At 46.2% G+C, this 12,538-nt stretch overlaps 1 protein-coding gene across 1 annotated transcript; it reads right to left on the minus strand.

The window, feature by feature from the left end:
* SLC10A4 (solute carrier family 10 member 4) lies at positions 1 to 12,058 on the minus strand. The gene is made up of 3 exons (XM_087936612.1): positions 11,063 to 12,058; positions 7,647 to 7,857; positions 1 to 932 (listed from the first exon to the last, which is right to left on the minus strand). Exons 1-3 carry the CDS (start codon positions 11,560 to 11,562, stop codon positions 354 to 356), a joined length of 1,290 nt encoding a protein of 429 aa, XP_087792738.1. The 5' UTR covers positions 11,563 to 12,058; the 3' UTR covers positions 1 to 353.
* Between the last annotated feature and the right edge of the window lie 480 nt (positions 12,059 to 12,538).

Consider the following 12,538-nt stretch of genomic DNA (forward strand, 5'->3'; position numbering starts at 1 on the left):
GCAAGTAATTGAATCAGTCATGAGGATACACAACTTTACTTCAATCTTTCCAATGTAGAAGCTGAATAATACAGAAGCTACACAACTTGTTTTTTTAAAAAAAAAAACAGCAAATGCAATTGATGATGGTTTACAGTTATCAAATACATTCATCAATATGTTCTCTCTCTCTCTCTCTCTCTCTCCTTCTCCCTTCCTCTCCTGTTCCTTTGCCTTATCTGGTGGGATGACGGCATCATTTTCCGAGGTTGAAGAGGTTTATACAGTTGTGCAGTTTCTGAAAACAATTACTTCCGAGCGCAGTGAAAAAAAGACAACATCACAACAAATGCTCAGCACCCCTGTTGTTTCTCCTACTCGGCTGACCAGTTTATTTCAACACGGGATGTTCTTTTTAAGATCTCCTCTCCTTGTAGAGGACGGTCTGTCACCTCCATAGCCCCTGGACCATGATCCCCAGCAGCTACTGTGCCATAAGAAATTTCTGGGGTTTCTTCTTCCTTCAGTTTCTTGTAAGAAATGTCTGTATCCTCTTCGCTGTCTCCTCCCAGAGGCTCTTGCTTGTACAAATCCTTTCCATATATCTTGTAAGCCAGTACGAACAGCCCGGCTTCAGCAGATTGAAAGAGCGCGTAGAGTAGGGGAAACATATACATGCTCCCAATGAACTGTGGCGGGAAGCTCAGCTTGAGGATAGCGGTACAGAGCTGGACGTTCTGGCAGCCGGTTTCCAAGGACACCGTCCGCTTGCAGTGCGGGGGCAAGCGAAACAAGGTCGCTACCCCGTAGCCGCAGCCGTAGCCTGCCAAAGGCATCAGCACAGCTACTACGTATACGGTGGCAGGAATAGTAGCCAGAAGCTCAGGACCCAGCATGGTGCCAGTGAGAATGAAAAGGATCACCAGGGTCACCAGGAGAGACCACAAAGAGATCTAGGAAAGAAAGAATTGGATGAAAATTAAACCCGTCATCGCGCGGTTGCATTTGGGGCATTTATTCGCTGGCCGTAAAAAAAAATAAAAGTTTGTAAAATTGGACGCAGTCATTTGGTGACGTGGTTAACAACCAGCATAATTTACGATCCTAATCCCTGGCTCAATGAAGGGTGTAAGTGAAGGACTACCTACTGTATACAGCTGCGTTTTAGTTGGATTAATCAGAATCAGACAAGACCAGGCGTGGGCTGCTACGGGTTCAGCCGGGTTCGGGAGGACCTGTTGCTAATGTTATGGCTGATTTTGGCAGTTCGCTGGTTCAACCCTGGCTGGCCCTGCCCATCCTGCCTCTCCCAGGAGTCTCCACACGGTCCATTTTGGATGCGAGGTAAGAGCAGGTAAGCCTGGACAGAGGCTCAGGGAAGGGGAAAAACGGGCTTGCCGGAAGTTCCAGGAGGAGGCCATTTTTGCCCTCCCGAAGGCTCGAGAAAAGCCTCCGGAGTCTGGCGAAAGGCCGCCTGGAAGTCCAGAAACTGGCCCGTTTGGAGTTCTGGAAGTCCGGAAACTGCCTCCGGAGCCCAGGGAAGGTGAAAACAGCCCCCCTTTACCGTGGTGCAGGAGGCCGACTAGGCCACGCCCACCATGGCCACACCCACCCAGCAACCGGGCAGAGAAGCTGTTGCTGCAATTTTTGGAGCCCACCCCTGGACAAGACTGCTTAAAAGGCCTTGGCAACTTTTAGCAAAAGAGAAGGAAAGACCTGACTCCCACTCACCCCAAAATAATTGATAATCGCAGCCAAGAGAAAGGATCTTTCATTTGGTTCCAGAAATTTTTTAATGCCATAAAATCACCCCAGATTTGAACATTGAGGTAAAGTGAGAAAATACTTCACTCGTGTTCCTCTTGAGGCTCATTTCTAAGGTTTAAGAAGACCCCCGTGGGATTTCTTGCTGTAAGGAAGATGTTTTAGCCTTGTCATAATTTATTTGCCCTTTTCCCAGCTTTACCCTTTTAAAATGTTACCAGTACACAGTTGCACTAGAAAAATCTAAAAGGTCATATTAGAATGTCAGATTTATTTACATTCTTTTCTCTAATGATTCCTAACATGGAATTTGCTTGCCATGCACTTAACATTCCACATTTTCATTTAACATCTTCATATTTTTCCAACTCTGCTTCCATTGACTACATGCGTAGGTGTGTATGAGAGCCGAAGTGGTGGAGTGATAAGACTAAGGTCACTCAGGTACTGGTCTTCTGGTCGTCAGAGAAATCAAAAGTTCATGTCCCTTTTTAATTTTGCTACCTGAATAATCTTTGGGCTGTTGGGACTCATCCATAGGTGCCCCAAATACATTGAGGACATGTCCTCACAATGGAGCATCCATCTGAATGCAGGAGTTCTGCTGAAGAAGAAGGTTGAAGCAAAGTCAAAACATTCTGGTAAGTGTTTTCCACAGGATAAAGGAGTATATCTCCTTTGTGGACAGTCTGTGTTATGGGGCTCCAATTGGCCCAATTAAGGATCAATTAATTTGTTTTATTCATTGGGTTTTGTTCTTCAGTTGCTGGAAAACTTTGCTTGCCAGCATATTCTTTTATTTTCAGTAGTGATTCTATCTAATATTCATACTGAGGGTGTTGAGGTTTGCAGGCAGCCTGTGCAGATGGCAGTGGAATCGGACAGTAGGGAAGGACGGGGACCAGCCCAGGAGTCTGGAGAGGACTCAGACAAGGGTCCTGCGTCCAATGCAGAGATGGGGCCAGGACCGTCTGGGAGTTACCGTATTTATCGGCGTATAACACGCACAGGCGTATAACACGCATCTTCATTTTAAGAGGGAAATTTCAGGAAAAAAATGCGGCTGTGATAATATGCGGCGGGCGCAGCGCTGACATCACGTCATGACGCTGCGCCGCCGCTAGGCACTATTGGGAACGGGATCCCTTAAAGAGGATTCCGCTCCCTGGACATCGGCGTATAACACGCATACATCATTTGCCCCCTATTTTCAGGGGGAAAAAGTGCGTGTTATACGCCGATAACTACGGTATGTGCTGACTCCAGAGCCTCCACAGTCTGGCAGCAGCAAGGCAGAGGAACCAGGGGAGCCTGTTCCCAGTGCGCGTATGCGCAAAGCTGCTAGAAGGCAAGAGCAGCTGAGACAAAAGGGGCGACTCGAGAAAAAGGCTTGGAGGTGATTGCCCCTCCCGTAAGGTATAAAGGACAGGCAAAGGTGACAAAACCTTTGCAGAAAGCAAAGTCATTTGTTTTGTTCAGGTTAATCCTTGAAACTCTGTGCAGACTTTGTACTTCGGTTGGTTTTTTAATAGTTCATTTGGCACTTTTGTTGGCAGCAATTCAAAAGAGAGAAAAGTGAATGCTTATCTCAAGGGACTGTTGGGGACTCATTACAGGCTGGGAATGAACACAGTTCCCAGCGTTGAAATAAAATAACTACTGAAAATAAAAGAATATGCTGGCAAGCAAAGTTCTTCAGCAACTGAAGAACAAAGGCCAATGAAGAGAACAAATTAACTGATCCTTAATCAATTTAAGAGTTGTTTTAACTAAGTGTGTGCTTAATTATGGTCTCGGAAGCCTTGGTCAGAACAGAGGGCTTCCATTCAGGACCAATCAAGCAATGGTCCCATTCACTAAGCAGGAAACACTGGATCTGGTTTTCTGAACTGAGAAAGGTGATTTATAATTAAGAGAGGCAGAAATGCCTCCTTTGTTGTGGGCATATCTATCTACCTGATCAAGTTGCAATGGTTGGCATCACCTGTTTCCCCATAAGTGTATGGGGTCAGTTCTGAGGAAAACAGGCAACGTTTTCTGAATCTGAGTTTTCTGAATTTGCTGGTGAGTGTTATTGCTGATACCCCAAATATTATGGTCAAGGCCATCATGATAACATCCTGGAATGGCCAATTTCCCAGGCCCTCTTATCAGTTGGGGCCTTCAGTCCGCCCACTGAGCCCCAAGATTTGGTTTTCCAAAGAGTTATGGGCTATGGAACATCCTGGCAAATGCATAACGTGACAACAGCATAAATCTAGAAGCAAACAGAGGCAGGTTTACCTTTGACCTCTCTGGGCAGCCTTCATTGTGACAGTGATAGAAAAGAAAAATGCTTCCACTAAACTTGATGAAAATCAGCTCAGGGGGCTGTTCTGTGAAGTGCAGAACCTGAAACCACCTATTAGGGTTATGAAACATCCCCTTATATCCCTGGCAGACAACTATAAGAGGCTTCATGGATTTTTCTTCACAGATGCTTGAGTTGTGGATTCATTTCATCCTATTGAAAGGATGCTTGAATGAGTTTGGGCCACTATTATTATAATTCCTCCCCCAGAAGAAGAAGCACTGCTTGTCTTGAAAGGGGGATGTAGCTCTTCCTTTAAAAAAAATCACCAGAATCTTCTTTTTTTCAAATTTGGAACATTTCTGGCCAAAGTTGTTTAGGAGGTGAGTCATTAAGTGGGGTTGAATAAATCCAAGTGCTCCAGAAAGAAAATGGATTTCCTATATTTATTTGGTTTTATGCCAGGCCATATTTTCTCAATCTGTAACTTTGAAGTTCCTCACCATTAGGATTATTTTTTTCATTTATGTCTCTAATTTAATTTTCCATTTGAAGATTACACTTAGATAACCACTGGCTGTTTTTATTCAGCCAAGTCTCTGTAGTACTAATAACACCTATGTTCTCCACTGAATATTTGAATAGAAACTCTGCCCGTGACAAAGACAAGCCTTCAACTGAAATAACCCCTGACTTGGGAGACCCTATTCTCTAGAGCGAAAAGGTATGTTGTCATCATTCAAGCATTAGGTGTCTTTCTTTTAAGTTATACATCTGTTTTCTGGAAGCTTCCTTCTCCATGATGGCAGAGGAGAAAGGAAAGGGATGACACTATATTTCAAACATGATAACCTTGCCCAGAAATCACTCAAAAAAAGCAGTGTTATCATTTTCTGACCATCAGTAGAGTTTTGCACCTCTGGATGGTTATTGTATGACAATGCAATGTGTAATAAAATGTATTTGGAATGAAGAATTCTTCCTGTGAGCACTTGCCTCTTTCCTTAAAAAACAACAACGTATACTCGAGAACAGGATATCCAAGTAATAGATTAACTTTGTCACAGGCAGAGATACTATGCAAATCTTCATTGAATAAGTATTGGTGCTACAGAAGAACATAGGTATTATTTAGTACTACAGAGACCTAGTGGAATAAACATAGCCAATGATTATCAAAGTGTAATCCTTTCTTTTAAAAAAAGGCAAAAGGCAAATGCTCACTGGAAGAATTCTTCATTCCAAATATATTTTATTACACATTGCATCATGTCATACAATAACTATCCAGAGATGCAAAACTTTATAAAGCAGCACATTTATTGATGGTAATATAATTATTACAATCACTAGCACAAGTAGCAGTAACATTAGCAAAAAATACTTTGGCCAATAAATAAACCGTGTATTATTGAAATTTCTTTAGTTCTTGTATTTTTTCTTGACCTCAATGGTATAAAATTGACTTAGAATTGTCATAAGGAATGTTGTACAAATCTTATTTTTGCACATGCTACATTCTTCATTTAGTATTGCTGTGCCGGTTTTGACTTTCTTAGAATGGGAAAAGGAGCAATTTTCCTCCCAAATGATTCCATTCTGTCTTGAAATATTGGATCTGGATCTACATTACATTTTGCTCTACTGTACATTAGTCCAAAGAAATATCTGTTCAAACCTCAGTCAGACCATAAATAGTACGTTATAGTCCTCGTGTTTCTCAGCAACTACTAATTAATGAGATAAAGTTAATTACACAACCTTCCATGCCCTCAATGAATCTGGATGCTTGCTGGCACAATTCAAATTTTTTGTCCCTGATTAATGCTCCATAATTAACATTACATTCCACTTGAACAAAGAACAGCAGGAAATATCAGCCTAAGTGCATTAAATGCGGGAGAACCATCTCTGTTCTGATTTCTTATAAGTGTGTATGAGATAAGCATGAGTCAGATCTAGACAAAGAGCATCGAATCCAGTTAGAAGGAAGGAGGGGATTTGTTTTACTGAGGTTTTTTATTTAATTTTCTTTCTGAGTTTGAAAGTATTTTAAAGATAAAAAGATTGTTAACTGGTAAATAGGAGCCTATTTTGGGGAGGGGGTGAAATAATAAGATAAGAAACAGAAATAAACAGAAACCATCCACTGGATTCGTTAGATTTTAAAATAGGTTGTTTGCTAGGAATAAAATCCAAATTTCATGTTATCCCTTCTTATTCCTAAATCATCCTGGAAAAAAAAAACAAGATTGCCAGTGGCACCTGTAACTGTTAGAATTCTGTAGTTTTAAGAAGGAACCTCAAGAACTGGCTGTTGAAATAATATTTTCATCTACCCTTTTAAAAGGTTTAAAAGGTATTTTAAAAGGTTTAAAATATATTTTAAAAGGTTTAAAAGGTATTTTCATCTACCCTGTTAAAAGGTTTGGGAAGGAACCAAAAGATGAAGCAAATGATGTCCTTGTAGCTAAAGAAATTGTATTAACAAGAGAAATTTGGTTTTGGGAACCGTGATCTGCACTTCCTTGAATGAATGAATCCAGGATCAAGATGAATTATAAGGACTGGGAAGAGGTAAGTTTTGTCAAAGCACGGTAAGCGTGATTTCAAAATCATTAAAAGATATCCTGTCACAGGTTGGGGGTGAAAATCCTGAAGACCTCAGATATCCATTGTTTAAGAGGAGGAAAGAGACTACTGAGACCTGTTACCTTTGAATGAAAACTTTGAAAATCTGCTCCTAAAGTTTATTGCCTTTGTTTTCTTTCCACAAAGAATCGTAGAACCTTAGGGCTAGAAGGAAGCTTGGGCAGAGGTGGGTATTCAGCAGGTTCTGACCAGTTCTGGAGAACCAGTAGCATTCGGAGAACCGGCAAATCCCACCTCTGACTGACCCCGCCCCATCTATTCTCCGCCTCCCGAGTCCCAGCTGATTGGCTGGATCTTCTTTGGTTGCCCTGCACAGGAGAACGGAGCTGGAAAGCAGGTTAGTGGAGGTGGGGAGGGAATGGGGATTGTGCAGTAACCTTCCCCTGCCACACCCACCAAGCCACACCCACAGAACCACAGTAAAAAAATCTGAATCCCACCACTGATAATCTAACCCCCGCCATCTATCATGATTCCTAAGGACATAATTGGATTATACTTTGAGATTTCCTGGCTTAAAACAAGTAGACAAGACTAATAAGGGCTGATGTTTATTGCCAATCACTCCATCAGGCAGAAGATAAATGCCTTCCAAAATCAATTTGTAACTCAAGAAGACATGGAACAACAAGGTCTTTAATTACCTTGACATCTGCTAGGAGATACACTCAGCTAAGCCTGAGCTCTGCAGGTGATTCTGAATATGGATTGCTAACAACTCTACGCTGCAGAAAGCAAAGCAAGGCACAAGAGAAACATAAGCCCTCGATTTGATATTAATCAGTAGGGAAGACTGAAGTGGAAGTTCCGAAAATGTCACAGGGAAATGACTGTGGAATTATGGAATTCTAGAATTTAAAGAAAACTAAACCTGTGTGTGTGTGTGTGTGTGTGTGTGTGTGTGTGTGTAGATAGAGATAGAGATATTTTCTATGGGAAGATAGGTCTGTGCTCAGCTTACCTTCACCAGAATGTCCGCCAGCCTTGTGTATCTGTAGCGGATGAAAACCCCAAGGCCAATGGGGAGCAGAGTACTGCACAAGGTCAGGGTGACGGCCCCCAGGGGTAACAGGCGCACCAATGGGGTGTTGATCCAAGCTCGGCTATAGATCCACAGACAAAGAGGCATCAAGATCAAAGCCAGCAAGGTGGAGGAGGCAGTCATGATGATGCTATCAGGAAAAAAAAAAGAAAGAAGACAGCCCTGGGTCAAAAGCACAAGGAAAGCGGCATCCTCAAGACCCTCCTCTCTTCCCCCACCTCTTCCTGAATGGCCCAGTTACTCCTACTGGCATGTAATTAGTAGTTCAGAAGTCAGGCTCTTTTTCTGTGTACCCTCTATGCCCAAACCAAGTCTGCTCTTGTATCTTTACAATTTATATTGTTTTTATTGGTTTTCCTAGTATGTTTTGATTGCATATTAGTAAACTATGTATGATTTGATTGCTTATTTAGTAACCTATGACTATCACTAAGTGGCGTATCTTATGATTCTTGATGAATGTATTTTATTTTTTCTTAAGTACACTAAGAGCTTATGCACCAAAGACAAATTCCACGTGGGTCCAATCACACTTGGCCAATAAAGAATTCTATACTGTTCTGTTCTGTTCTGTTCTGTTCTGTTCTATTCTATTCTATTCTATTCTATTCTCTGTGAAGGAGGAGAGGAGGCAGCCATTTTGTGGGGGGAACGGGAACAAACTTCTTTTGCTCAAAACCAATTCTTAATATTTGCCCTTCTAGAAGAATTGCCTGTTGCCTACTGTATCCCTCTAGTGCAGGGGTCGCCAATCTTTTGGACCTCAGGGACCACCAAACTCATCATTTTAAATCCTGCGGACCACTAATATGAATTTTGACTGACAGTGGCTTGCTGACATTTTTCCAGGGTCTCTGTAGAAAGCAGCAGAGACCCTGGGAAAATCCCCAAAAAAGTCTGCAGGAAAATTTCCCACCACGTTTTCCTACCAATCGATCGTTCTTTATTTGGGATCGCAGGCTCCCATCTCCAGCTCCGTTCTCAGGGGGGAGAAAGAGAGAGACTTTTGGCTTCATGCAAGGAAAGCAGCAGAAGCAGCAGAAGTCTTTCTTTCTCTCCCCCAAACTCCACCAAAAATGAGTCTTTGTGAGACTTGTCGTGCTGGCGCAGCCTCTTGGAGCAAGATGCCTTGCAGAGTCCCAAAGACTCATTTCTGGCAGAGTTTGGGGGAGAGAAAGAAAGACCTTTGCTGCTTTCCTTGCGTGCAGCCAAAAGCAGAAGAAGAAAGAAGCGGAAAGAAGCAGTCCAGTGGCCAGGCGAGGAGCGTGGGGCGAGTGGGGCAAGTCCCACCCTCCGCCCTTTCCCCCTTCCCCACACTACCTTGTGTTACTCACAATGCAAAGGACGCAACCCTTGTGTTTCTGCCGGCCATGTGGGTGGCGTAGCCTTGTGTTCCCGCGTAGCCTGGATAAATTCCTTTGATAAATTCCATTTCTCTGCGGACCACCAAAATTTTCTCGCGGACCACCAGTGGCCCCTGGCCCACTGGTTGGCAACCACTGGCTCTAGTGAAGATTCTTACAGAGGGTTTCCAATTCTCGCTTTTTCCTACTCCTGCTCTCCAGAAAATAATTTTGCCTCGTCATCCCCTCTAACCCTAACCCTAGCCCTTCGGCCAGCTCTGGATACATTATTTTTCATCTGGTGGGTCCCTGGTTGACTATTCCAATCACATTAGAAGCCTCCCAACCCTTTTTTTAAAAAAAATCATTTATGATTCAAGCTATATCAGTCCTAGTTTTCCCATCCAAAAAGGATAAAATCAGAAGACGAGAGAAATAACAGCACATTAACAAAGTACAACCAATCGGAAAGAACACAGGGAAAACATTTTAACAGAGAGAGAGAGAAAAGAGGGAAGCCCGAGCTAAGCAATTCACAAAAACAGATAACAGGAAAGTGTTTTCTTATCTATAGAGGGATCTATTCGGGGGATCGTCCTTTACTCAACCCCCATACTTTCACTCATACTTCATTTGTTCAGGAAAAGGGAGGAGGCCAGGAAGAAAGTCTGCAAAACCCAAATCCATCAAGTTCTGGGCAATATTTGGCAGGATGCTCCTCTGGGTATTCAACAGGTGAAGCAGTTCTTATCCCAAACTCCCGGCACCCAGGCATCTTGTCCCCAAATTTCCCCCTCTGGAGAAAGGTGGGAAAGGCCTTTAGAAGTAGTCCTCAACTTACGACCACAATGGAGCTCCCAAATGATGTTGCTAAGTGAGACATTTGTTGAGTTTTGCCCCATTTTATGAATGTTGTTAAGGGAATCACTGCAGCTGAAAAATGAAGCGAATCCGGATTTTCCCTCCTTTGCTTGTCCAAAGGGGATCCTGTGACCTCGGGACACACGGCGACCGTCGTAAATAGGAACCAAGTGGCCGAGCATCTGAATTTTGATCCCTGGGATCATGGAGCTGCTGCAAAGGGTCGTAACTATGAGAAAATAACGGTCATCAGTCACTTTTTCCCCAGCGCCGTTCGAACTCTGAACGGTCGCTAAATGAACTGTTGTAAGTCAAGGACTATCTGTACCCGATGTCACCTAGCAAGTCCCGCATCCTTATTTTAAGCAGCTGGGTAACCCTTAGGGTGGTGCTACAGCGAGCGCCACACCACACCGGGGGGGCATATCTGGCTGAAGAGCTGAGGCAGAATCACAGATGAGGATAACAAGAGTTGAAGGGACTTTGGAGGTCATCTAGTCCAACCCCCCCTGCTCGAACAAGCAGGAGAGTCCATGCCAAGTATTAGCCTCTACCTGGGATCGAACTCACGAGCCTGAGGCGAGAGCTCCACATCTAGGCCACTAGCCCAACCCCCTGCTCGAGCAGGCGAGCCTTACGGAATAATAGAATCACAGAGTTGGAGAGGACCTCAGAGGTCATCTAGCCCAACCCCCTGTGCTCAAGCAGGCGCCCTTTACAGAATAATAGAACCACGGAGTTGGAGAGGACCTCGGAGGTCATCTAGCCCAACCCCCTGTGCTCAAGCAGGCGCCCCTTACAGAATAACAGGAGTTGGAAAGGATCTTGGAGGGAATTGGAAATGATCTTGGAGGGCGTCTAGCCAACCCCCTGCTCAGAATAAGAGAATGCCTTGGAAAGGAACCTAGGAGGCCATCTAGTCCAACCCCCCGCTCGAGCAAGCAGGAGAGTCCATGCCAAGTATTAGCCTCTACCTGGGATCGAACTCAGGAGCCTCCTGATTGTTGAGGCGACAGCTCCACCCCTCTAGGCCACCCGAGCACCCGAGGAAGCGCCTCGTCCGCTCGACGGCGACGGTCACCCAAGCCAGCCGGCCCCGGTTCTCCTCTCCGCCTCCCGCGGCCGGCCTACCTGAGGTTCATGTCTCCGTCGACCAGGAAGGACATGAGGTTGGAGAGGTTCCCTCCGGGGCAGCAGCCGCAGAGCAGGACGGCCACGGCGGCCACCTCGTCGAGGGCGAAGAGGAGGGCCAGCAGGAAAGCCAAGAGGGGCATCAGCCCGAACTGGCAGAGGAGCGCCAGCCACAAGCCCAGCGGCCGCCTCAGCTGCGCGCCCAGCTGGCTCAGCTCCACCGTGCAGCCCAGGCCCAGCATGGTCACCCCCAGCGCCAGCGCCACGAAGACGCTCAGCCCGTGGTTCAGCGTCCCGTCCCAGGAGGGAGCTTCGACGCCGCTCTCCAAAGGGACCAAGCCCGGCGGCGACGGCGACGGCGACGCCGCCCAAAGAGCCGGGACGGCATCGGGACCGGCGGGCTCGGGCGTCGCGTTCCCGGCGAAAAGCAGCGGCGGCGGCAGCAGCAGCAGCAGGCGCCCAGCGGCCGTGCGGTTCTCCGGCACGGCGGAGCTGTCCATGGCGCGCGCGTCCAACTTCGAGGGAGCGGCGGGCGGGCAAGCGAGCAAACGGGCGGCCGCCTTTTTTTTTTTTTTTTGCCAGCCTGCCCCCGTTGGACGGGGAGAGCGCGGAGGCGAAGCGACCGGGGAAGGAGCCGCGGAGCCGGCCGGCCGGTTCAATTCTCCGATGTGAGGCTGAGGGGAGACGCCGCGTCCTCCCAAGGCCCGCTCGGTCCGTCGCCTCAAGCGCCGCGCCTCTCCTCTCTCTCTCTCTCTCTCTCTCTTCCGTTGCGGCCGCCCGCCGTGCTTCTCCAACGGGCGCGCCCCCGAGAAGGCCGTCGGACGCCACCCGCCCAGCCCGCCGGCTCCGCCGTCTGAGGGTGGATTTCGGCCTTCCCTGTGCGCGCCTCCGATAAGGAGCAAGGCCGCCACCCTCACCCCCCATCCCCACCCGCGCGCCTTTTCTGAGGGGAAGCCAAAGCCGCGTGGAAAAGAAGCGTCTTTATTTGAAGCAAAAAAATAAATGACTCCAACTTCAGGATTTTAAGGGCAACGAACGAAGCGAGACCCCCCACATCTTGGACTTCGGGTTTTCATAAACTTGCCTCATTAGCAACAGAAAATTAACGGGGAAAAGGAGACAGGGGCTGTGAGGGGAGCAGTTGGAGTTGTTGAAAGATTGTTCTGAGGGGAAAGGAAGAGAAGAAGTTACCCAAAAAGCTTAGGGAAGAACTGGAAAACAAACAGCGAGACACGGTTTCTGACAGTGAGAACAATCCATCCGTGGAACAGAAGTTGCCTTCGGAAGTTGCGGGAGCTTCATCCCTGGAAGCTTTTCAAGAAGAGACTGTCAGAAATGGTGTGGAGTCTCCCTTTTGAGCAGGGGGTTGGACTGGATGACCTCTAAGGCCCCTTCCAACTCTCTCATTCTGAAACAAAAAGTATATTCTAATCTATGGCCATCGGAGAGAGTCAGGTCGCGGAGGAGAAGCCCAGA

Source organism: Pseudonaja textilis, chromosome 6 (genome assembly GCF_049901715.1).
Source record: "Pseudonaja textilis isolate UNSWEBS1 chromosome 6, rPseTex1.2, whole genome shotgun sequence".
Lineage (NCBI taxonomy): Eukaryota > Metazoa > Chordata > Lepidosauria > Squamata > Elapidae > Pseudonaja > Pseudonaja textilis.

Bases quoted from the DNA above. Each gene is read 5' to 3' on its own strand.
- SLC10A4 (XM_087936612.1), bottom strand. From the start codon at position 11,562: ATGGACAGCTCCGCCGTGCCGGAGAACCGCACGGCCGCTGGGCGCCTG. The intron at 7,858-11,062 runs GTAGGCCGGCCG...TTTTCCTGATAG, and splicing joins GACGGAGACATGAACCTCAG to CATCATCATGACTGCCTCCT. The intron at 933-7,646 runs GTAAGCTGAGCA...TTTCTTTCCTAG, and splicing joins TGGCGGACATTCTGGTGAAG to ATCTCTTTGTGGTCTCTCCT.